The 27,865-nt window shown below is 36.7% G+C and overlaps 1 protein-coding gene across 9 annotated transcripts; it reads left to right on the plus strand.

The window, feature by feature from the left end:
• Positions 1-155: 155 nt before the first annotated feature.
• Positions 156-27,400, plus strand: Dad (Daughters against dpp). Of its 9 annotated transcripts, none has more exons than XM_064698371.1 (9): positions 156-425; positions 2,517-2,855; positions 2,932-3,094; positions 8,573-9,968; positions 18,429-18,482; positions 18,540-18,674; positions 26,312-26,524; positions 26,587-26,737; positions 26,798-27,400. In XM_064698371.1, the coding sequence occupies exons 4-9, from the start codon at positions 8,906-8,908 to the stop codon at positions 26,964-26,966; spliced, it is 1,785 nt and encodes a 594-aa protein (XP_064554441.1). In that variant the 5' UTR covers positions 156-425; positions 2,517-2,855; positions 2,932-3,094; positions 8,573-8,905; the 3' UTR covers positions 26,967-27,400. The 9 variants fall into 9 exon arrangements, with proteins under 9 accessions (XP_064554441.1, XP_064554437.1, XP_064554444.1 ...); XM_064698367.1 differs by having other exon boundaries at positions 2,517-2,851; XM_064698374.1 differs by having other exon boundaries at positions 2,517-2,851; positions 26,801-27,400.
• Positions 27,401-27,865: the final 465 nt, after the last annotated feature.

A 27,865-nucleotide genomic window follows, 5' to 3' on the forward strand; every position in this document is an offset into this window, starting at 1 on the left:
GTGCGGCCAACTTCAAGTGACTTAAAAGTGCGGAGCAAGTGCTTCTGTATTAGTGCAACGGGTGTAGCTGTGTGCGAGAGAGAGAGAGTGGCAAATTCACCACACATCCGACAGATACAAAAACACACATATGCATACTCTTTCAAAACGCAAGAAACTTTCGTTACGAACGGACGTGGTTTTTCGGTTTCTACACAAACATTTTTTGTTGTGAACGCGGGCGTTACCAACAAATAAATGCTAGAAACGTAGACAAACGACAATTGCTTTCACGGCGTCCGCGATTTCATGCTGTTTTTGACATATTGTTTTATAAATATTTCTTCGTTTTTATATTCGAGTATTGTACAAGTAAAAAGTGATGTGAAATGTTAAGCGTTTAGTGACAAACAAACGCAATTTCGCCTCCGTCACCGTTCATAAATGTAAGCCGAAGCAAAAAAAAAATTATGCAAATAATGTAAAAAAAATTAACGATAAACAAAAATATAGCTGTACGCAAATTGAATGTCGCATTGAAAAACGCGTGAGTGTTCTTACACTTCGGTTATAGCGAAACTAACCGAACGTAAAACGTAACGAAGATTGATCAATGCTACTTGCAAACGATAATATGTGCATATATGCATACTTATATAAATATTGTATGCAAAAACATATAAAGAATATTTGCTAAATAAGAACATATAAGAAATATCATATCCTATTTTACGACTTCTGTAAATTTTGAATAAAATATTTTGATTTTATCGTAAATTGAAGCTTATCAACACTAGGTGTATAATTGAATTACTTTAGTTCCTTTATGTTAGGATAAGCCTTTGTCTATTCTTTGATTTGTTTCTAAATTAGATCAAGCTTTTTATACCCTGAACCCATTAAAAATGAGTAAAAAGGGTTTAATGTATTTGTGCAAATGTATGTAACTGGCAGAAGGAAGCATCTCCGACGTCATAAAGTATATATATTCTTGATCAGCATTAATAGCCGAGTCGATCTAGCCATGTCCTTCTGTTTGTCCGTCCGACCATATGTATGAACGCAAGGATCTCAGAACCTATAAAAGCTAGAGACGTGTAGGTCCTCCTAGTGCCCGCGCAGATCGAGTTTGTTTCCGATATTCGATAACTTGCCCCGTTTCCAAGTAATCGATAAAAATCTATATCGAAATCCTGTTTTTTGAGCAATTTTGTTAAATAATATGAGCTAGAGTCACCAAACTTGACATGTTGCTTCAAGAATGGTATATATATATCAGTATCTTTCATTTTATACCTACCGCCACTTCCCCGCTACCACCACAAAGCTATAAATCAAGTTAATAGTCCAACTTGTATTGCCCACTAATTTAAGCCGCAATTAATATGCAATTTACTTTTTGAGAATATACAAATATTCGATGGAACAATGAGATGTACTGTCGAAAATTTCATTCAGATCGGTTAAGAAACACAAAAGTTATGTGCAGCTAGCGCAAATTCAAAGAATTTCTGTATACATTTTCACAAACACATTCATGCGAGTCGGCTTTTAACTCTATCAAGAGAATTGCAATTGAGATTCTATTGTTTTTTTTCTCATTATTTCTCAATTATTGGTGTGACTGTTGAGTAGAGGCGGCGGCAAGTAGTGTAGTTTGTAGCGAGTTCGAACCCTACCGGGGAAACTATTTTTTTTTTTGGCTGTTGAGTAGAAGCGGCATCAATTAATGCGGTCAGTTGCGAATTGGAACCCTGCATAAAGAACTTATTTTTTATTTATCTTTATTACTACTAAAGAATGCGAGCGCGTAGCCCGAGCTGCATTTGGAGTTGAAATAAGAGGGTTCAGGGTATCCCCTAGTCGGGAGGTCCCGACTAGAACCTCTCACTTGTTTCTTTTAGTTTCTATGTTATTTTTTGTTTTGCGTTGTTGATTTCAGTGGTTATGTCATTGGGTTTTTTTTCATTTACTTTTGTTTATGCGTAGCTATTTTTGTTAAATAATAGTAGGATATATTTCGTTTGTTCTTTCCAAAGAGGGGGTCTTAAATTGATTGAATTACTTTTGTAAAATGTGAATAAATGATATATGCATAAATGATATAAGGCAAAACAAAAGGCAGAGTATTGCGCAGTCGCCTTCACGTCCTCACAAGTGACGACCAAACAACAACTAACATTTTCTGATTTATTAAAATTTAAACAAATAAATAATATCGGAATCAATGTGTGAGCATAAATGCGTTAGGCAAACATTCAAAATAGGTGCTAATATAGCTGAAAAACTCATTTTTTGCACGTGGCTGAAAAATAAAGCTGTTGAAAAATATGAACAACAGGCACTTGACACCCAAGTTTAAATAAAAAATTTCACAATAACAATTGATTTTATTATTATTTATTTGTTTAGCAAAGACAATTAACTTGGCAAAATTTACCACGTACGAATTAAATTTCTTCGGAAACCCACACAATTATTTTAGTGTTTATTTATGGATATGAATATATTTTTTCTATGTATATATGTATGTAAAGTTGTAGGCTGAAAAATACAGCTGACTTGTGAAGAAAGATTGACGGTCGGTCAGTGCTAAACTAAACTAAAAATAATAAATCACCCTCCATACCTCGTACATATTTTGACGCGCAACAGTTTCTGTGGATGTGAATCAAGCAAACCGGATATGTTTGCCAATGAATACGATATAATATTTCTTATCAATTCCAACATGAATCTTTAAATAAATGTGCTTCAACCCCACATAAATACATATCAAAATTTGCAATACACCAACATATCACAACATAAGATTGATGTATTTTATACAAAAAGGATGATAAGGATGTAATGGATGAACCCTACCAATGAAGTATGTATGTTCAATATTATTATATATATAGTATGTACACAATTACTCAAATATCAAAACGTTTGCCCGATTATCTTCAGAGGAAAACATCTGTCTGAAATAATGCGGATATTAAGAATGGACAAAAGAGACAGTTGGGGACTTATCCATTATTCTATATCTCTATATATAAAACTGCTTGTCCTGACTGACTGACTGATGGGTGATCAACGCAAAAATATTTGCTTGAAGCTTTTTTAAAATGTGAGTACTTAGACCAATTTGATACGGTCTAAAATAAAATAAAATCGAAATTGCTAAGATTTTCAAAACATCTCAATAAACAGGAAAGTTTTTCATAAAAAAGCTTAATTTTTGACCGGTCCTATGGCCGTTATATGAATTTCTCTTCAGATACTTTTGTCTCAGATATATGTACTGCATGCAACAAGAAGTCAGTCTTGGCGATAGATAAAAACCAAGACTTGTTTAATGAACAGTATACATATATTAATTATTCTGTGGGAGATGCTTCATTTTATGCGATCGGGGATAATTTATAATATAGGGTATACAAATTAATGTGTTAAAAGAAATTATATAAATTTTAAATATCTTAAATATGCATGTCTCTTCATGTAAAATCGTAATTATTAAAGGTATTTCACATATTTGTACTGTTTAAGAAATAAAAATAGATAAATTAACAAATAAAACAGAAGGGATCTAGGCGGATGTGCCGGGTTAGAAGATACCCTGGGCCAAGCTACCTCTAAGAAAATTCTAGCTTCCTTCTATAATTATATATACACAAAGCATACATACATACATTCATACATACATACACATATACACACAGCTATGCACACCGGTTACGGCGCAGCTTACACTGCAGATGTAACTTAGCTTTTCATTATGGGAAATGCATTCCTAAATAGCATCGGTGTTTATAGTCCGATCTATATGAGATTTTCAAGGCATGAACATGGGCAACATTTTTTTTATTTTTTCCAAATTTGGGGGAATTGGGAGTGGTATCCAAAAAGCGAAATATTTCAAATCAATGCGAAGAAGAAAAAAATATATATATATATTTAATTAATACTCTAGTGATGCACACAAAAAAAAACTGCTGAAGCCAGCCAGGTGCATGGAAATATATGATGCATATGCATGTTTTTTTCGTTACTTCCGAAAGCTAAACAAATATTAAATTAAATTGATTTAAGAGATAAGAAATATAGTTTTGATGGCCACTGTCTAAAACCCATGATCCCTCGTTTGCCAGGCCGACGATCAGACACCTAAACCCCGCAGTCTCACGATGTCACGTTTTTTCATACAAAGTTCGACAACCGTTATGCTACATGTAGAGAAACTGACAAACGAAGAAATTTTGTAAGCAGCAACATACAGCCTGGTGTGTTAAAATTGGCGTATTTTACCGGCGTCATTAAACAATAATAGTAGTGGCTCCAAAAGTGTCGCATGCATATACTTTTTATAGATGTACGTATGTAGGTAATTTTGAAAGTATGGTGACATACATACATACATATGTACATGTTAGCTGACGACGGAAAATATGTACGTACTTGCATACGCATTACCATGAGCCCACCTGGACTCGTGTACATTCATCCATATTTATTTATGTGCTTATTTATTTTAGACACAATTTTTTTTGGCAATATAAGCGAATATCCTTGTTTTCAATTGTACATACATATGTATATGCGGTTGTTATCACAGTTTCATTTATGTACTTGTTGAATTTTCAAAAGAATTCAGAAATGTGTTGTTTCTCAGCCACTGACACACACTCGCACGCGCGCTCAAACACACACACACGCGCACACACACACACACACACAGACACACACTGACGCGATGCTCTCTTGTGCACTTGCTTTTGCGCTCTCGCTCTTTTTAATTCACCTCAAATTGTTGATTCTTCAACTTGTCAAACCGGCTGACAAAACGACTGAACGAGCGACCAACCGACCGTCGGTCTATCGTATCGTTGTTGTATTGTTGTTGCTGGCGCTGTCGTTGTTCGTGTCTGTCTGATATAAGTTTATATTGGTGGCGCCATTGCGACGACGCCGCCGCCGACATCGTTACTATTATTTCTTTTATTACGTTTACGTCAGTGGCGCCCACTGTGGCGCCTGTGCCTCATTGCGTCTCGTCTCGTCGCGTTGTTGCCCTGACTTTGCCTCTAGCTGGCACGCAAGCAAGTATATTCAATACGCGTGTGTGTGTGTATGTATACAAACGTACATTTCTACATGCATGCATACGTACAAATGTACATATACATTTGTATGTTCGCCTGAGCGTGTAGTCGTGCCGTCATGTTGGCGGCGCCACTGTTGCCGTCGCGATAAGGAGCGCAAGAAATGCCTGCGAGAGCAGCCAGCAACAAAATGGTCGTAGGGGCCACAGTTTTGTATTTGGGTTGTTAACTTGCAGCGGCCTTTGTCAGCGTTAGCAGTAGTCGGTGATGCTGCGCAGTCGGTGTCCGCTTTTCTGATGGGCGCATTACTCATGCGCCTTGATTCTCTACTTGTGCGTCGCGTTTGAGCTTTTTAAAGCTTTGATAAGAACTACACACATAGTGCATATGTATAATACATACATACATATGTATGTACATGTACATACATATATGTATGTCTGTCCATAGGCATGTGTGTGTTTTACAGAGCATGTTCGGTGCATCTGCCCATGGAGCATACATACATATGTACATATGTATGTATAAGTACAAACATGTAAACTGCCGTCAAACAAGCGCTTAACCTTAGATATTTTTTTTAATAGTAATTTGTATTTCTTTCTATTATTTCGCTTTATTTATTTCATTATAAAATAGTAAAAATAGTTGCGTTCAAATGTATATTCATACATACATTTATACATACACCAGCGGGGCTTCCCGGCTTTGTCCGAGACGTATTTATACCCTATACTAGCGATGGGCGCGAGCCTCATTTTTATGGTGTGGCCCGGCACGAGCACGAAACCACTTGAAAATATGTTCACAATGGATATAATGGTTTTGCGCAAATGTTTGTAACAAGCGGAAGCATTTCCGACCATAAAATGTATATATTCTTGGTCAGCATCAATATCCGTGCCTATGTATGCACGCATCGATCCCAAATCATATACGAACCGAGAATTATCGCACCTTATTCCTGTTTACGTGGACTACAGATTACCCTATGCACAATTCTTTTCGTGTACTATGTAAAAATTACAATAGTTTGTAACACGTTTTCTGCGCCGAACTTTCTCTACCCCTAATAAAATCGTTGCCTTGAGGGTAACTTCGGGAACTGTATAGGGGCTTAGCTTGCCGAACAGGCTATACATTTCCCCTCACCGGCTCGGTGATTTTCCAACACTATCTCCTTATCCTATCCACTTAACACTCCATATATCCAGTATAAATTTTCTTACTTTAGCCTTCTTTCATTTTTCCTATTTATTGTATATCCTTAAATAATATAGTAAATTAAGATTATTTTTAATTTTTACCTAAGAACACTATTTTCTCTACTGATACCTTCCTTCTTAGCTGTAGCACTAACCATACAACATACATATGGCTGTAAGCTCTAAGAACGTCACTGATAAAATTAGCTGTGAAAAGGGGCATAGCTGTCCGGACGGGCAAATAAAACACATCCATCGGTCGGTGATGCTATTAGAAAATTGTGTATTCTAATTAGTCTTTTATCATTTAATTTTCATAATTTGATGTATTAAATATTTAGGAAGTTTTTGTCGACCAATAAAAAATAAAATAAAATAAGATCAAATGAATAAATACCAAGTCGTGAAATTTTTAACGTAGTATGAATTGTTTTAAATCATAAATAAAACCCTGTTTATATGCAATTGATAACCAATTTTTTAGATTCAGATTAGATTTTTGAGTACCATCCCGCAAAATCAACTCAATAATTGCCACTAAAGCCATTACATTTAGGATTTAGCCTTTTTGCAATTGTACTAATATTCTATACAATAAAAACTACTGTAGAATTCCACCAAGATCAGTTAAGCACAGAAATTATAAAGAAAACTTGTGGTCATTTAAACAAACGACGTGGCGGATAGCGCAAAGCGCAGGCATTTTCTTTGTGCATGTGCTCACAAACTTTCATATACGCGCGATCTTTTTCTAATTTTATTAATAGAATTGCAATTGCTATAGTGTATGTATGTATGTATGGATGCCGCTAATTAGTTCAGTAAATGATACTATGATGTTAGGGTGTAGATCGATGGCAAGTATTTGATGGGGTTGATGGATGGTCGGTTAATAATTTTTTTAAATAATGCTATCCTTTACCCACGAGATAGCTAAAGCTGTGTCTGGTCACAGTTTACGCGTGTCTAAATATGCATCAATTTATGAACATAAATAATAATAGTAACATTTTAAAATTAAATTAAATTTAAAAGTACGTCCCGTGCCCATCTCTACCCTGAACCCATTGAAAATAGGAAAAAGGTAAAATGGTTTTGTGCACCTGTATATGTAAAATGCAGAAGGAAACATCTTTTACGTCATGAAGTATTTATATAAACTTGATCAGGAAGACGAGCTATGTCAATCTAGCCATATCTGTCTGTCCGTCAATTTGACCGTTTCGGAAATCTACTGAAGCTAAAGAAATTTTAAATATCTCCTCCTATTTTCATAATATCGATTTTAAGATTCGACTTCGAAATATATTTTTATATATTTTATATATATTTACACCAAACTTGGTGTATAGGTTTTCGTATAGTACACACAGGTTGGAAATGTTTCACTAGTGGATTTTCTGAATCGATTGTTAACACTAAATCGTTAACAATTGATTTTCAGCTTAATGTATTGATCATATCTCGGAGCCTAAAAAAACTGCATGTGTTGTCTGCTCTCATATATTACACACAGTTCAGAAATTATGTACTTTCCTGATACATTCGCACATTTCTTTTAAAATTATAAAGTCCAATAGAGCCTGGAGCTTTGGTAGCTACATCTATTTAGGTGTAATGCAGGAACCGAACAATTAATAAATATCGGTCTACAAACAACGAAGTTATTTCAGAATAAAAGAGATACTACATATGTATGTTTGACTTTGTGGGTTCCTGCATGTATGAAGTTCGCAAAGGATCCTCTTTATACATTCGGCACTCCTAAATATATAAGTGGTTATAGTTTCCGAGATTAACGTGTTCGTGTATATAGACGGATACAAGTAGACTAACTTCGTTCTGATTAAGATTTTACCACTGACCATACAACATATGTGGTGATTATTTATTTAAACTTTACAAGGGTCGGAAATATCATCCTTTGCCTATCCCAAAATCATTATTTATTTTGACACTAAAGTGATAAATTTAAAAGTGAATAGAAAAACCTTATATAAGGTTTCGCATATGAGCAACTGAATAGCGGGATTACTGCCGTTAATGTACAATATAATAAGTAAATTTGTGATCGAACACTCCATCCAGATGGACGATTCTAAAAGCTTAGTCTTTAGGCATTACTCAACAGACGGACAATCAAATACGAAAATATTGACTAAAATCTTCTTGGTTTCTTGCGTTCAACAACACTAGTTATTTTAAAGAAAGGTACTGTCTTTCCTTAATTATTTCTTGTTGTTATAGTTACGTTATGTATACAGAAAATAATGAATTTGTTCTCTTCTTTTCTTTCAGAGTTCATATCAAAGCAATTGAATCAAGGTCATATCACGGCTAAAAGTCTTATAAGCGATACAGAGGAACTACAGACTACAGCAATACCCTAGTCAACGGCTAATAAACATATGTATATACATTCAAGTACATATATGTTTGTGCTAACTCCATAGTTACTCCAATTAGAAACAAGTAACAGATACATACACCACTCCTAACCCACCGTACATATCACAAACCAATCCAAACCTCGACTAGCCGGGCCTAATGAGTGCGTTCTAATAAAGTTGATTAACTTAAATAATGCACATTCGATAAGATCGATGTTACCAAAAAAATTGATGTCTCTCCATGATATTCCCAAGCGAAAAGAAAAAAGAACTATGGCGTTATGCGTCAAGAAACAATCCGGCTACGTGCGATGCGGATGGGACACCGATACCCACGCAGCAACTACAGCCGCTTCACCCTCCACATCAACGCCACCTTCAGACATGCGCCAGCTGCTGCTGCTGCGCGGATCAGTCTTCGGTGATGCGGCAGCTGAACAGCCCCCCGCCACCATACTGTTCAATACCCTGCTCCATAGACTGCTCAGGCTCTTATCATCTCATCTACTGTCACCAGCAGCCAACACAAGACCAGCAGCCACTTACGTACCGCACAGATGGGGAAGCAGACATGTCCGTGTCCGCCTCGGCGACAGAGGAATCGGACTATTCCTCTATCAAAAATGGATGCAGCTACGCAAGCTCTGGCGAAGACATGTTGAGCGACGAAAACGGACCTTGCGGGGTGCTGGTGCCTGCGTGTTCCAATGCACACCCATCGACTCCCGTGGCGACCTTTGCGACGACAGCGGCGAACATGTTTCGAAACTGCTGCGGTGGCGGCGACACGACAGAATCCAGCAGTGGATTCTTTTCGAAAACGACCCCGCCCGACAACAGATGCCACATCCTGAGCCGTCAGCACACATCCACTCTCTCCTGCCCAATGCTACCCCACTCACCAGCGTTGTCCACAGGTGGAGCAGTAATGACTACAACTTTTCGCCACCATACACCGAATCAGATCTTCAATGCGCTGCTGAAAAAGCTCAAAAACAAGCAAATAGCCGAGCTACTCCAGGCAGTAAAAAGTCGCGTGGACCCGCCTCACAAGCGCGAATCGCTTTCGGCCAACCGGGCTTTCATATCCACCTCTCCGAGCTATTTGCAGTGCATTCTAATCAAGTGCACTTCGCCCATGGACGAGCAGCAGCACGTAACCACCTGCCAGCTTTTTTTTTGGTCCGACCTCAGGACTGCCGAAGAGCTAAGGCGCCTGCCCACTTGCCCCAGTGCGCTGGATTCCGTCTACATCTGCTGCAACCCACTGCACTGGTATCGCATTCACCCCCTAATCAATACAGGTAAGTCAAGTTAATAAATGCTACATGTATATTTTATTTATAACTCCTATTTTAATATACATAAATAGCTAGACAAGAACTTTTAAATAAAGTTCTATATCGCAAACATTATTATCTTTAAATACAAGTATATGATATCCTGATTCGAATTCCAGTCTAGCGTATATATACTTACCCTGTATCCTTGTATCTAGATATTAAATGCACCGAGACAGGGAAAACACAGGAAAGCGATATCGATTTTGAGATCCCAAGAAAACGGTGCGACGGAAAGAAACACACAAATAGACAGGCATGGCTAGATCGACTCGGCTGATGCTGAGTAAAAGAGAGTATAACATGAATTTTTTTTCTACGCGTATGTTAATTTGTATTTACATAGTACAATGTATGTTTCGGCAGCATGGAGTTGTTTTCAGGGTATCGTCAGTCGGAACACTATGTTAACCTATATAATTCCTTAAGCTTAATTAATATCGTATGTATATCGTCGTGTTGAAAGAATTAGAACGAATAATTTCGATTTTTGGACTTAGCTTTTTTAATGTATCTAGGAAATAAGAAGACCTTAATACCAAATGTAGTTTGTAGGTTCGTTATAGTAAACACTAATGGAGAATATTTCAATTTATTTCATTTTTGGATGCCTCTCAAAAGAAGCGGACAGTACAAATTTTCCATAGTGTGTGGGTGGATGAAGACGCGGTGTTCTGCGATAAGCGGAAACGAAGTTTACTTAAAGGCAATATAAATACGTGAATACTTATAAATATTGTATATACGTATATACTTCAACTAGCGGGTATTACCCGGCCTTGTCCATGGAACGTTTTGTGCAAAAATATTTAGATATTACCTTTCCTCATACTACTCATACCAACTTGATCTCCACTTCTATTTTAAAAATTTTTTAAAAAAGATCCAAATGTTGGAATCAGAGGTCCGCCCTTGTTATTCTTGTGGTAAAAATCTTAAGCCCGATTTAAGAAGATTAAAGAAGCGTTTATTAAACCGTTGACCCGCATTTTCCCTCCAATAGCGGTGAACTTTGCGAAGGCGTGTCAAATTAGTTCTGATAAAGATCTTTGAAAATGAGTCTCAAACCGATAATAAACCAAAAATGTAAGTTACATTTTTTCGCTAAATTTCCACAGTTGCGGGTGGAATTTTTTAAATCGCTGAAACACGCATTCATTAGGTTTTTATGTAGAGCTTTGAAAATACGGTTGATGCAAAATTTAAAACCCCAAATCCCAAAATGATTTTTTAGATAGATCCTTGGAAATGAATTAGATCGCGAAACGTCACCAACTAAATCTTTGACCCCCATTTCTACCAAGGTGGCATGGATTTGTTTGAGGGCGGTTGGATGGTAAACAAATAAATTTCATACAAACGTTTTTCCCGATTTTTCCACACACGGGTGGAATTTCCCGGAACCCCGTCTTACAGTGAAGATTTCAGCTTCCTAGTTCTTACGGTATGGGCTGTGCGTTGATCACCAACTGATCATCAGTCAGGACAAAAAGTTTAATATAAAGAGATAAGTATTTATATTGTCTTTGGTACAAGCCTGTTTCAGTTTAAATATTTTTAGGTTTAAAATATTTTGATGGTTGCGTTCATATATTTCACTAAAACTTGTGATAAGAGTAATCTCTATATATAAAACTGTTTGTCCTGACCGACTGAATGATTGACTGACTGATTGGTGATCAACGCACAGCCCAAACCGACTAGGAGATATGTATTATCTTCGGAGATTTATGGTGATCCTAGTCAGAAAGTCTGGGTCACTTAAATATAGTTTTTCTGTTCGTCTAAAAGGATTAAAACATCATCATGAAATGTGGGATTCTTGAAAAATATGTAAGTCACATGTTATGCCAATATTTTTATAATCAGATGATGATCTGAAATGATCTCGATCTAAATAAAAATATGAAGTTTGTTATGTTGGGTTTTCGTATCCCATACAGGAACAGTTTTGATTGGGTAGTTTATACTCAATCACACTTAATTAGATCTGATTTGTATTTGCTTATCAGATTCGTAGAGTTTATTTCAGTTTGGTAGATACGGAGACATATGCATACATGCATATACACACATATGCATATATTTTATAAACACATACATGTATTTAAAAAACAAAAATAAAGAGTATATCCCTGATACATGATGGTAGGGTAAACATATGTACATGCCTTTAGAAGTATTAAAGCATGGTTGGTGCCGCGTTTACCTGCTCGACTGTGGGCAGCCACAGCATCAACATCTTTCGTTTGGGGTCTGTTCTCGACTTCCCGATACTGACTGGGACAGGTTTCTTTTTTTTTGTTCAATGATGGCGCCGAGCCCGTTGAACAAGACGTTAATGTTGTTCCTTCCACATCGGCCAAGGGAGCACAGTTCCTGGAATTGTAGCGAAAGCGCTGCAGCTTCATAGATCGGGACATATTACAGAATTTGAGTATACGTATATATCTACTGCTTATCTACAAAAATTGAATGCAAGTTCGCCAGAGAGTTCTAAAAAAATAACATTGTTGCAGCAGTTCTCAGATGGCAAACGTCAACACAATGTTCTTAATAAACCATGTACAAATGCTTAAGTTTTAAATGATTGATTGGAGATACTTAGTAGAAACATTTTTTTTCCTTATGCATACCAAAAATAACAATGTATATTTAAACGTGTTCTGGGGACTAGGTAACATATAGTCAAGATATCTAGATTAGAGCATTCTTGGTTGATTCTTATTTTTTATTTGGGAGAACAATCCAATCAATCAAAAAAATTTCGATAGCAGCGAGGCAAGCAAAAATCACTTGATTTCTTAGACAGTCAGACACTACGCCACGCTGATTCTTTGGGGCGATTAAGGCAATGTTGGAATTTTACTGCTCCCTTCGCCTTCGCCTTGGCGTTTTCATTGGGAATCGTTCGTTCATGCGGCGGAGGCGGCGTGGCGGCAGCAGCGGCCAAACGTAATCAGGTTTAACTGGTACCCGGGCTAACTAAGTCGACGGCGCCGTTGCCGCTTCTAGCGCTGCTGACGTCTGCAGCGCCAGCTTCCTCCGCTCCCAGCGGCAAACGCCGCACATCAAACGATTTGTGCGCCAATAAAATGTCCCCCAGTGCTGCTGGCTGATATGCAAACATTATTTATTTTATTTATTTATTTTTATTTAGCCGCGCTGATGTTTGGCCTGGCCTGGCTCAAGTTTGTTGCTGTGTTTATACCCATAAAATGGGGAAATTGGGTATATATACTTGTGCAGCTGTGACTGTTAGGCGCATCAATAGTTGATCCGATAAAATCAGATCCGTCTGGTTGGCAGTCCAGCCGTAATTGCGGACATGCTAATTTCATAAAATTTTAGACATACTTTGTGTATTATTGTTCCACTTATTTATGTTTGGAAGCATCTCTATGTGTGAGTACAGGGTATCTCTTAGTAGAGCCCTCTCGAACACTTCTACTTGTTTTCTTTTCTGATTTTGTTGTTTTTGTTTCTGTTTCGGGTTGGCTTTGCTTTGGTTTTTGTAGTATGTACGTGCACATGTATGTATGTATGTGCATGTATTCTCGAATACTAATATTGTACTATTTTTGTGATGCATGATCTCATCGCACAGCTTGTCTTAAACACGCGCATTTCAACCCGTAGTCTTAGGTAACTCTCCAAACTATTTACAATTAATAGACCACGATCTTTATTTATTGAGCCTTTGTTGTTCAATGAGGACACTGCACTTATGTATTTGGGATAGTAGATATTTTGCCGGACAGGACCACAATATTATGTTGTTGTAAACGATTCTTATTGCCTTCTTGATATATCTGCTTTTAAGAGAATATCTTTAACAAGTTATTGGCATCAGATCCTATAAGATTAATTAGCCGGAAATTTTGTATGAAAGCACTACAACGGACATATCGTCGCCATGCCAATGTCAGTCGATCGATTTTGTTGTGTATGCATGAATGTATGTACATACATAAACATACATAGTTCTCCATGGTAGTTCTAACCGCTGCATTTCCGACTGGACCAGTTCAGCTCGTTAGGTTTAAATTGCATTGCAAACTGTGGGCTAAGGGCGTCTCGATGTCTATCGCTGTCATAAAAAACCGTGATTTTTGTGACATGTCTTGGGACTATACCATATAGCTCACATTGGGTTAGTACTAACAGAAATTTCTTGAGAGATAAGCACGCAGGTGGAAAATCAAGCTCAATGCCTTGAAGTGCCAGGCGGTCAACTACACACTGAGGCGTGGCAAGACTCCGGCAGTCTGGAAAGATGGCAGCCCTCTTCATCCTGGCAGAAGCGCCAAGTACCTTGGAATTGTACTGGATACTGGATCGACGGCCTTCTCAAGTAGTGCCGCTTTAAGATGGCCGAATGACTGGTGCTGACTGGTCAGAAATTCTACCCTGCACAGAGACCTCAAAATGGCGACCATAGACAGCCAAGACGGAGCATTCGCCAACCGGTACAACGAACGCTTGCAGCGACACTGCAACTGGGTAGCAAGAGACTTCGCTGGGAGGTGTGTAGTCAGGAGGCTCAAAAGAAGATCGTTTAAGGACATCCTCCATCCACGACATAGGAGACGCCCCAAAGTCACCCGAATACCTACGTGACGATGCAGTCTTATTAAAAAAAGCCGCCTTTGACGTTTGTCCACGATAAAGACAGGACCCCAACCAGTCTTGGCGCAATATCACCTGAGCCAACTGCGTTGTAATAAAAATGTATGCTATTTTTGATCCAATACAATAAATATTTGAAAAAAAAATAAAAATAAAAAATTTCTGGAAACCTGTTAGAAAACAGCTTCTTTTGCCTGTACAACTTTTGACATTTGAGGTTGAATCATGTTGATGCAGTCAAAATAATTTAGTTTTGGCACATGCTATTTGATGAATTGATGCATTTAATACCCATTATGGAAAATATATGGTTTTAAAAGGGATGCTTATAATAATGCATGAGTTATCCTTAAAATGCCATGCATTGCCATCCATTGGAAATAATTGTATTTTTTATTTACAATCATATAAATAGCCGAGTCGATCCAGCCTATCTGTCCTTATGTCTATCTGTCCTTATGTATGAACGCGTCGATCTCGGAGGCAATTTAGGCTAAAAATCTAATAAAAATTGAGCATAGCTCCTTCCGACTAGATCAATCTTACAATCTCGTACTTCAAAGTCTCTGAGATCGACACCCTTTTTCAAACGGATAGACGGACGGAAAGACTTTTGCATACGAACAATTCCTGTATTTTGACACAGATAAAGGAAAAGTCACTTTTTTGATCGTGCAGCCTCGTTCCCTCTAATATAAGAAGCTTAAATGTCTGTAATGCTGGCTATTCACCGGACTTATAGGGTGTTAGTGGTTAAATCTATTTAAAGACATTTATTATTTATTTTATTAAACATTTTTAATTTAAAAAAAAAATGGTGGTGCATTCGTTTGTAAGTTTGAGAAGCAATATATTTTATTTTAATTATTATTAATTAATTTACTACTGCGCAGACGCATACACATTTTAGAAAACTACATCCTTTGTTACAAGGGGTCGGTAAATTATAAAGCCAGCGACTCACTCGGAAGTCGGCAGTGATAGCGCTGCCCCTTGCCTTACAGGCTACTGTACTGAAAGAAATATGTTATGTACTGCTTGGGAAACTAACCCATACCCCTGATATTTAAAGTATACATATATAACAAAACTAATCCATTTTTTATACCCTGAACCCATTAAAAATGGGTAAAAAGGGTATAATGTATTTGTGCAAATGAATGTAACTGGCAGAAGGAAGCATCTCCGACCCCATAAAGTATATATATTCTAGAACGGCATCAATAGTCGAGTCGATCTAGCCATGTCCATATGTCTGTCTGTCTGTCCGTCCGTCCGTCTGTCCGTATTAGCTGAATTAGCTTAAAATTAGCTGAAGGTCTTCCTAGTGCCCGCGCAGATGGAGTTTGTTTCCGATATTCGATAACTTGCCCCGTTTCCAAGTAATCGATGAAAATCTATATCGAAATCCTGTTTTTTGGTAAATAATAAGAGCTCGATTCACCAAACTTGACATGTAGCTTCTAGAATAGTATAGATATATCAAGTATCTTTCATTTTACTACTACCACCACCTCCCCGCTTCTACCTCAAGGCCATAAATAAATAAAATAAAAAACACCAATTTATGCTGCCCACCAATATAAGCCACAATTTAAATGCAATTGACTTTTTGATAATACACAAACATTCTATAGTACAATAAGATGTAGATAATTTCATCAAGATCGGTTAAGAAACACAGAAGTTATTAAATAAAGCATGTTATTGCTGTCCACGAGTTTGGGGCAGCAAGCGCAAATTCCAAGAATTTTTGTATACATGTACACACACATTCATGCGCGTCTGCTTTGATTCTATCAACAGCATTGCAAGTTCGATTGTATTGATTTCTGTGCTGCTATTTTAATTATTTTTTTTCTCAATAAGACTCAATTCTCGGTGTGGCTGTTGGGTAGAGGCGGCGGAAAGTAGCGCGGTCAGTTACGAGTTCGAACCTTGCTAAGGAAACTTTTTTTTTTAATTTATCTTTATTGCTAAGTACTTAAGCAAAAGAGCGCGTAGCGCGAGCTGCATTTGGTGTTGGAATAAGAGAGTTCAGGGTATCCTCTAGTCGGGAGCTCCCGACTAGAGCCTCTTGTTATTATTTAATTACTATTAAAACTATTTTGATATTTTGAAAATTAAAACTTAAAGTGTTTTAATAAATGGTTCATTTTTATTTTGACTTTATCTCTAAGCTTACCGCCTCTATATTTCATTTAAACATTTGTGTATTTACTAGCATTGTCGAGACTTGGTCCGCGTGCTTTTAGGTTATGCCGGAAAAATGTTCGCCTCAAATCTGTGCAATCGCGCGTTTACCGCCCCACCCCTCCCGCGAATGCCTATCAAATTATCATGTAATAAAGTGATAAGAAATCCCAAACATCGGCACCATTTTTTGCGGTTTTATGTATAGCATAATAGCATTTCTAAAGGACTCCTTCGATTGCATTTTTGTGGTATAATGTTGAATTGATTGTGTAATTCGCGCCAACTTCAGAAACTCTCGTTTCTCATATTAAATTTGCTTTTTATAATTGACCCACCTCAATCGATCAAAAGAAACCGCTTCGGTTTGAATTTATTAAAACAATCATATTTTTTAAGTATCAATCTTAAATATAAAGCATTTTGGTCTTTCTACTGGTTCGAAACCTCATTCTCCATACGACAGTGATTAGACAGTTGAGCTGGCTAATAAAAGAAACATTTATGTTATTATTTTAATTTCCTACTTATTTTCCATTTTTGTTGATCTAAATTTATTATTATTGTTACTCTGTGAATAATCACATAATAAAATAAAATTTACAAATTGACATTAGATGGTGGACTTGAACCATCGTCCTCTCGCTTGTTAGCCCGACGCTAAGACTCCTAAGCCACACAAACTGAAGAACAAATTCTATGACTGTGTTGTTGTTGATATCTACCATAAAAGCATTTATTACCGTTTTCCCCAATTGATGGACGGATTATCCAAAACCCTGTGCTCGTGTTCTGTTTCGATCCAAAAGGAAGCTTCATTAAATATTTCAATTTGGGATTTGCATTAGTCATCGTTCTACACTGCAGTCGTTCAGTCAGTCGGTCAGGATATAGATTTAGATATAGATGTAGGTGAAGATATAGATATATAGATGTAGATGTAGATGTAGATGCAGATATAGATATAGATATAGATATAGATATAGATATAGATATAGATATAGATATAGATATAGATATAGATATAGATATAGATATAGATATAGATATAGATATAGATATAGATATAGATATAGATATAGATATAGATATAGATATAGATATAGATATAGATATAGATATAGATATAGATATAGATATAGATATAGATATAGATATAGATATAGATATAGATATAGATATGGATATGGATATGGATATAGATTTAGATATATATATATATAGACGCTAAAATATTTTATATTGAAAAAAATAATGGACAACAGTTAGACTCTTATGGACTCCACGTGTCTGTGTATTTATTTTCGATATAATTTCGATGTAATTTCAAACAGAATGGACAAACACAGAAATAAATCACGACAGCTTTTTCCACAGTGTGAGTCTTAAGGTAAATGAAGCGGTGTGCGTGTTTCTAATGTTTGTAATGACATTTTGGAGATAGGTTCAGGGTACCTGCTATAGACTATTCTTACTTGTTGAACATCGAACTTAAATATGTATGTACATACTTATGAAATACATATGTGAAAATTAATATACAAAACATCTGTGTATATCTCGCAGAATATTAAAAACTTTCTTTTACTTTTGCACTTTCAGAATCCGCACTCCCGCCGTATCAGCGATCAAAAATGTTGAGACTAAGAGATAAAGGTATGTAAATGGTTTTCTGTCTAGGGTACTGAACTGATCAGAGTTCTGCAATCCTAGATACTGAGGAAAGCTCTGAAAACAACGAAAGGCTGTCAGTGACAGCTTATGGCGTGCAGGGCAAAAATATCAGCAAACAAATGGAATCGCAGTTGTATGTCCCCAGAATCGAGTCTTTTACCACAGATGGAAAAGGTGAGTTTGTAGTCATGCCGCAGTCGGAACGTGGCCTCTTCTGGCTCTTTTCCTTATCGTTGGAGCGGCTTTATTAAGCATTCAGCGATATAGCAAGCACCTCTCTTTCTTTAGGTGCTCATTTTTGTATGTATGTATATATTAAAAATATACAGATGTATGTGTATACATGTATATATTTGTGCTTATGTACAATGTGCTTATACATGTTAATGCATGTGTGAATAGAATGTATGAGAGCTACGGCAGCGGTCGCGTGCGTGTGTTTGAGCACGCCGGCACGGGCCGAGCCAGGCAGTCAAGTTGTTCGTGGCGCCAGTTTGCCGCGTCAGGTCGTCACTTTCTATATTGATATTAACTTTTAAACGAAAACAGCAAAAACAACACGAATATAAATAATGAGCGCAAAACAAATACAAATAGTGCGAGGCGAATGCGAATAAGTGTGGCGGCAGTGACGACGTCGACGTAGACGTCGACTTCGAGAGCGAAGGCAGCAGCAGAAATCTTGGGCGCTTGCTTACGAAAGCTTTGTGGAGCAGCGCGGGTTGCGGGAGTGCCAGTGGTTTGGCTATGGCTGGTTATCGCCACCACCAGCTGCACAGCGGGAGGGTGATCGGAGGTAATGGCGTTATGACAATGATATCATTCATGGCGCTGCCGCTAACGCCTTCGTGGAACTGGACAGTTTCTTTTTCTCTCTTTTTATACTAGGTTTTAAATGGGTAAATAGTTATGTGAAAATTTATGTAACAGGCAGAAGGCTGCATCTCGGTACCCATAAGGTATGAACATACATACATATATTCGTAGTCAGGACGACGAGCTGAGTCTGTCTACCCACGTCTATCTGTATGAGCGTATAGAACTCGGAAGAAAAAACTAGCGGCTAAGAATTGGAAATATACATATGTACATGTACATGTACATACATATGTATAATATATATATCGTATATTTCGCAGAACGAGTTTATCATTTTAGTCGATATCTTCAATTTTGGAGGCTAGAGCCTCGTCCTTTGGTATTGACATGCATTTCGCTACCATATATATGGCCTGAAAATTTCATAACCGGATTACTCAATTTTATATAGTTCTTGAATGTTTGCTTTGGTGGATTGGCACAGGAAATTGATTATGGCATTTTTTAAGGGAAAAAAGTTGTCGAATAGATTATCCGTCGAATGATCCGATAGCTGTCTTACGGATGATCGGTCGAAAAAAGTGTTTTTTTGTGAATCTGTATTCTGGTTTTCAAGATACCTTTACTGAACTCAATAATTACGAGCATCACAATTCGCCACAATTCTCATGTCTGAAAATCCGTAAGCCAAATGTCTGAGAGGGTATTTAATGTTCCACGAGTTAGTATTTTTAGTTCTAAAAATATTTAGGAATTCAGATGTTCGTAAATATTTGTGACATATCTACATATATATGTATGACCTATACTACATGCGTTAGTAGAACGGCGCGGAAAATAATAACATCGTCAGTACCTGTTGTTTTATTATACACTTGTTTAGGAATTGTATGGATAGATTTATTGGTCCTTATACATTCTAATGTAAGTATGGATGCATTTACAAACTTATTTACAATTAAGACTGTTCTAGTGAGGAGTGGCCGTTTAGGTGATTCGTTGAGATGTCATAATACAATTTCTAGGGTCTACACATACACACACGCCCACCACTTGAGCTCCTTTTATGCAGCGCTTCCTCTTGTCTTACACTATGGGAAACTTATTCTTGAATATCTTTGGTGTTTCAAATTCGATCTTTAAGAAATTTGTGTGTATACTAATCGCATATATAAAAATATATATATAAACATTATGTCGCCCTTATGAGTATATAGCTTTTGTACTTTCGAAGTGCTTTGTTACGATATGGGATCAGAGATGTCGCCTTCTGCCTGTTACATTTATTTGCTTAAAACTATTATTAACTTTTTACCCATTTTTAAAGAGGTTCAAAGTAAATATACCTGTATAGATGCGTATAGTAAGATAAATACGTACCCGTGATTATTTATGTACATGTTTAACATATCTGTACTTACAATACCGACATGTGTGGTCACTAACCAATTTACACTGCGCGCACACACACACATAGATAGAATTTAAAACATTCTAAATTTAAATATGATGTAGTAGCTCGTCGATGCGCACTTCTGTTTGTAATTATGTATTTATGTATAGCTACGTGCATGTATATACCGACGCATGCAGATTGACTGAAAAATACAAAACAACGCCTAGCCGGCGCTATGAATCCCAAAGAGTCAAATACAAGATCCCGCTAATACCGCTCCTCGATGGCGTTTGCCAGAGCAGGCGGCATCGGCGCCAGAGCCGATGGCAGAGCCCCACCGGGTCCGTGCCCTCCCGTCTCGCCATCATAGCTGAGTTGCAAAAGCTATACAGCATATACCGTACATTACATTTGATTATTTGTACACATACATACACTCTTTAGTATGCACATTAATAGCATTGTGCATATCTACTTATTCAGATACATACATTTGTACATACATACGGCTGCACGCATGCATCTTTATGGAAGATAGTTGTACACGTGTATTATTGAGTAATTATTCTAATCTTCTCGTTTACTGTCATTTGATTTCATATCAAATCATTGAAAAAAGAAAGAAAGTCCGTCTTCGGCACGCCGAAGATTATATACTCTTGTAGAATTCATTTTGGTTCGATATTGACTTATATGTAAGGAGCATGGTGAAACTAGTCATTGCCAAGTTTGGGCAAGATATCTTGATTAACAAAAAAGGTTTTTCATACAAGAACCTACTTCAACCGATCATTCCCATATCAGCAATATAACAGAGTCGTTTGAATCGGCGGGTTTCGACATTTGAACTGCTTGTAAAGAAATACGGACCTACACTTAGTTCAGATACATAAATAATTGTATTTTTTTCTATCTCTTGAAACTATTGATCTCATAAATAAAAAGGATAAAAAAAGCATAATGGTTTTGTGCAAATGGTTTCAATAGCCAGAAGGAAGATAGCCGAGTCGATCTAGGAATGTCCGTCGTTCCGTCTGTATGAACGCATCGATATCAGAATCTATAAGTGCAGGAGACTTAAAATGTAAAGTAGTTTTGTCCTAGTGTATGTGCAGATCGAGTTTATTTCAATCGATATCTTGCCCAGTTTGACCGCAATCGATAAAAATCAATATAGAGCTTATCTCATGACATTTAGTTCCACGTATAGCATACAAAGATAAATTATATTTAATTTTTTTGGATACCTCTCGAGTTGAATTCCAACAGATCGAATAATTTTTATTTTAATTTTAGATAGTATACCCTAAATCACAGTCGGGTTACCAAACTAAGAAACTAGTTACTGATTTCGTTGCTTATATTTATTTTTTCTTCATTTCAGAAGAAAATCCTTTTTTGTGCATTTTTTAAAAACAATCATATATTTTAATTTTAATTTAAAAAAGTCTTCCGCTTATCTGTGAGCACGAACCTTAAATTCGTGATGAATATGCCTACGGTTAGCCTACTACGCTAGTAGTTTAATTATTATACCCTGAACCCATTGAAAATGGGTAAAAAGGGTATAATGTATTTGTGCAAATGTATGTAACAGGCAGAAGGAAGCATCTCCGACCCCATAAAGTATATATATTCGTGATCAGCATCAATAGCCGAGTCGATCTAGCCATGTCCCTCTGTCTGTCCGTCCGTCCGTCCAAAGACAATATAAACACTAAGATGAGTAACGCCCATACATTTGCATGCGACGAAAAATTTCATGCCTGGCGTTTCATCTGGCGTTTGAGTTTTTGCACGACATGCCTGCCGACTGGCTATTCGTTCTCCAAAAGCCAAAAGCAACGAAGTTAGTCGCCAGCCTGCCTTCAGCAAAGCTGGTCGATGGTGCTTTGCGTCGCTTCGTTTTCGAAGAACATTGAGCGAAAAGTTGTAAACTTACGATTGACGCAAAGTACTTCTGCTTTATCCATGAAATGCATGCTTTATTCAAATGATACATTACCCTAGATACTAACTATAAATTTTGCAGGAAAAATGTGGAATAAAATAATGTATGTAACAGGCAGAAGGAAGGTCCGTCCGTATGTATGAACGCAAGGATCTCAGAACCTGTAGGTCCTCATAGTGCCCGCGAAGATCGAGATTGTTTCCGATATTCGATAGCTTGCCCCGTTTCCAAGTAATCGATAAAAATCGATATAGAAATCCTGTTTATAGAGCAATTTTGGTTAATAATAGAGTCACCAAACATGACATGTAGCTTCTAGAATAGTATATGTATATACATATATCAAATATCTTTTATTTTATAGTTATCACCACCTCCACGCTACTAAGTCATAGCTATAAATCAAGTAAACAAACCAATTTGTGCTGCCCGCCAATATAAGCCACCATTTAAATGCAATTGTCATTGTAAGCATACACGAATATTTTATAGTGCAATAAGATGTACTAACGAAAATTTCATTAAGATCGGTTAAGAAACAAAAAAGTTATGTGCGCACGTGTTAGCAGCAGCTAGCACGAATTCCAAGAATTTCTGTATACATTTACACACACACATTCATGCGTGTTTTTTTTAGTTCTATCAACTGCATTGCAATTACGATTGTATTGTTTTCTGTGCTGCTATTTTAATTGGTTTTTTTTCTCATTAACAGTTAAGTATTGGTGTGGCTGTTGGGTAGAGGCGGCGGCGAATAGTGTGGTCTGTAGCGAGTTCGAACACTACCGGGGGAACTTTTTTTTTTGTTTGGCTGTTGGGTAGAGGCGGCGGAAAGTAGTGCGGTTAGTTGCGAGTTCGAACCTTGCCAAAGGAACTTTTTTTTTAATTTATCTTTATTACTGCTAAAGCAATTGGTATTTGGTGTTGGAATAAGAGGATTCAGGGTATCCCCTAGTCGAGAGCTCCCGACTAGAACCTCTTGTTTGTTTTTATGTTTGTCTTATTAACTTTGACCACCTCTTTTGTCCACTAGCGGGTTGAGTTTTCCAACCCGTACTATCTTAAAGCCGTAATATGGAAAGTTAGATTTTACATAAATATTTAATATTGAGTTAGAAGTCTAACGATTAAAGATGCTAATGTTGCAATCCTCCAATTTTCCACAAGGGTGCTTTATCTTCGACGTACCAAAGATAACCGCTTCCTTGTGCTATACACCTGGTCATTCAAACGCTTGTCGAATAAGTAACAAATTTAAAACTATCTTGATAACAGCATGCACTTCATATGTCGGATATAAACAGATGTTGAAAAAAAAATAATAAATATAAATATTGCATGAAAAACTTCATTATATTATATATACATACATACTATCTACACCAAATTCAATAAATACCGGTTTAAATGTAGTTAATACAGTTTACTTAATATTTATTTTCCTTATTGGGCAATGCCTAGACTTTGATCATAAATAAGAATACGTTATGCTCGTTGTGCTTTTAGCCAGCCGTTTTATAGGCATCCGAAAGCCAAAAGGCACATTACGTAACGATGGGGCGCCAAAATTATTGCCATTAAAAGACTATATAAATAACTGCATTGGTATCTGTGAATGAGATTGATCGAGTGATGAGATTGAGGCACGGTTGAATACGAATAGTATACGAGAAACCTTTGCCGCTCGATTAGATTTGCATGCGCTCTGCATGATAAAATGTAAAAATTTACATGATCATTTCACCATTGTACAAAAAATTGGCTAAGTTGTATGAAACGCAATTAGTTCGGATTGTTTGGTTAAGTTAAATATCACGGAAGAATAGGTTGGATTGGTGTGCCCGCGATTAAAAAACCTTGCAAACTCGCATATATCAGATGTTCGGTATATTTCTATACAGTATTTATTTTTATTTGGAATTTTTTTATACATATCAATTTTCAACCAATTCTTACTATTCGATATGATTTGAAACAGACTTGATCTGCGCGTGGAGGCGCGTAGTTCTTGTAGTTTCTGACATTGTCGCGCTTACGCAGGCGGACTTCGGTTATTGATACTAACCAAGAATATATATACCTTATGGCAGTTGCCAATGGGTTTATCCTTTAAAAACTCTTATTTACTCATGATAATCTTAGGAGGTTGTTTAGAAGTCGAGCTCGAGTTCAAATTGTTAGCCTTTTAATTTTTTTTTATCAAAACTTGGAACAATTCCTTGTTAGTTATAAGAATTAAAATGTTTGTTGAAAGTTCCATATGTAGTAAAATAACAAGGTTGTTAAGTACGTACACACTCTAATTTGTATAAGATGTATATTGAAATCAGGTTATTTATGAATTTGAAGTTAATTGGGCTTTAACAATAAAGTCATTAAACAAAATCAAATGCTTAGCACTAAACTGAATTACATACATATTTAAGTGATATTATAAAGTGCGCATAATCGTGTTCATGGCAAGATTTTTTTTCAAATGTTAGAAGTCACTTTTAAGCACATTTTCCACTTTAAAATTTAAAATTTTTCATCTATTTCAGGCTATGTCTAACATAAACAATTAAAAATTAGATTCAAGTCATCCATTTTAATTCAGAAGTGTGAAGCTTGAAGTCAAATAATCTTTCGTTTATTTATTTTTGACCTGAATATTTAACCTAAGGCGGAGTAGCCCATTAGATCCTAAACATGCAACCGTTTTCCGCCAATTCACCATAGTTGCGGTTGGTTTCCAAAATCGCTAAAACACGTTCTAATTAAGACTTTATTAACAGTTTTGAAACTAAGTTAAAAACCTAAACAAAATAGATTACCCATCTAGCTTTGCCATTGTTCGCATATAAATATGACAAACAGACTTAGCAGTATCGACTAAAGTGTTGATGTAGATCAAGAATATACTTTATTGGGTCGGAGTTGTCTCGTTCTATTCGTTACAAATTTCATGGCATCTTATTTCTACGAATGGTAAACAAACAAACTTTTTACAACCGTTTTCCGGCAATTTAGCATAGTTGCAGGTGGAAATTTCAAAATCGATTAATTAAGTTCTTATGTTTTTACAATGTTTTTACAAATTTAATTAAAAATTGTTCCAAAAAAAAAAAATCGCAATTGTGAAACACCACTCAAATAAAATGAAACAAGAAACTTTGACAATGAATTTACGGTCGATTGGATGCTAAACAAAAAATTTTTATACAATCCTTTTTTGTTTTTTTTCCACACTTGCATCCTGTCTTAGCCTGCAGTTTTGGCTGTGATCACAAGTCAGTGCGTCAGGCCAAGATTTTATATACAGAGATGTGTCAAACATACCCTATCTTTGTAACGATTGTCAATAAAAATAAATTACAACCAACAATTTTTTACTACCGCTTTGGCTACTGTGTGTTGATAAATTTATATAATAGATTAAATTAATTCCATATAATCGTCTCCATACTCGACTGCACACCCTCTAAAACTCGGCAGGGGTTTCGGACAAGCAGTATTTAAAAAGATAAAAATTATTTTTTAGAGCTTGATATACAAATACGGGTTTTTCAATTTTTATCACATAATGCCTTTTATCACATATCACATAAAATGCCTTTTATTCTCTAGAAATAGAACTAATACAAAGCTATGTTCTATCAATTTTAGATCGAAACGCTACCAATTGGGTATGGTGTCAGATTGCCTATTGGGAACTGGCTCAGCGCGTTGGTGATCTGTTTCACGCCAGGAAGTCAGCAGTCAATATATACGATGATGGACCAGTCGACTGCGCCGGAGAGAGCATGTGCTTGCGTGAATTGAGTGGGAAGAGAAGGCCGTTGGATACTGTGCAAAGCACGCGTCAAAAGGTCGGTCTGGGTAAGTACCAACAGTGCGTATTTAACTAAATGTGCAAATACAACTTAAATTTTATGTTATAGGCCTAACTCTAAGTCTAGAGTATGGTGACGTTTGGATATACAATCGCAGTAATGTGCCGTTATTCGTGGACTCGCCAACGCTGGCCGAACGCTTGGACCGGGTTTGCAAAGTGATGCCTGGCTATTGTCTCAAGGCCTTCGAAACACAGAAGTAGATTTTTTGTAAGCTCCGTTCTTTAATACAATCATTATTAACTCATATCCTATTTAGCAGGGCTCAATGGCTGGCTGGAAAGCAGTTGCAGCAGACCCATCTGGGACCTATCGACCGATTTAGCATGAAGATCAGCTTTGCCAAGGGCTGGGGTAACATGTACAGGCGGCAGGATGTTATGGGCTGCCCTTGCTGGATTGAAGTTCACTTTAGCCATCTGCGGTGACAGTTTCAGCTTCCGGTGGGCGCCAATTGCTTTACGGCAGCGGCAGCGCTATGTTTAACTGGGATGGTCTGCACTAATCCAATGTGCTGTAGGCCACATGTGCTCCACCGGTGGCGACAGTTCGTTCAAATAGTTCAAAAACGGTTTTCGGGACTAGGCAGCAAAGCAAGTATACTGAGACTACAAGCAATTGTTACAAAGAGTTTTAAATTGCGCCAACTGGACTAGCAAACAACTAATAAGTTGGGGCAACAATGGACTGCAAATTATATACTTTAAAAAGCTAAACTCAATTATGGAAAATGTTTTAATAAATGCTATATCGAAATTAACTTATGGATAAAGCTTGCGCAGCAACGGAGATAGAAGTCTTAAATTCAAATAGTCATTGATTGTTAAAGATAGCTAAAAATAAAATCCTGTGATTCACTGTATATGTACATTTGCATATGTATGAAGTATGTATGAATTACAAACTAAAGTATGTACGAATGTAGGAAACTATAACTCGGTAAGAGTAACAATTTCTGATTTATGTACAAATACTAAATTCATGTACATATGTTAGTATGCATAGTCTATACATGTCGCTCATTCACGTGAAGACTGTCATAAGTCACAAAATGCGACTATCATGTATATATTGTACAAATTTCATATTTATATCTTGTATACTCTTCAATCGAGAAGATATTTATTTAAAATTTGTTCTGCTAGGCGGTACTCAATGGTAAAAATTCAACGTATTTCCTGAAAAATCGTATATTTGTTTAAGTTTTGACAGTAGTCAAGTAAATGCGTGATATGTACTTAACAATGTACGAATAAAAAACAGAGGTGCACATTTCAGTAATAGCGGAAGATATACACATTTATTTGACCATCACAATAATAATGGC

Source organism: Drosophila montana, unplaced genomic scaffold, assembly GCF_035044405.1.
Source record: "Drosophila montana isolate Dmon_TW-CO22-7 unplaced genomic scaffold, ASM3504440v1 contig_599_1, whole genome shotgun sequence".
Taxonomy (NCBI): domain Eukaryota; kingdom Metazoa; phylum Arthropoda; class Insecta; order Diptera; family Drosophilidae; genus Drosophila; species Drosophila montana.

Coding starts and splice junctions, on each gene's coding strand:
- Dad (XM_064698371.1), top strand. CDS start 8,906: ATGATATTCCCAAGCGAAAAGAAAAAAGAACTATGGCGTTATGCGTCA. Junction 18,675..26,311: donor TTTTACCACAGATGGAAAAG/GTGAGTTTGTAG, acceptor TATCAATTTTAG/ATCGAAACGCTACCAATTGG. Junction 26,525..26,586: donor GCGTCAAAAGGTCGGTCTGG/GTAAGTACCAAC, acceptor TTTATGTTATAG/GCCTAACTCTAAGTCTAGAG.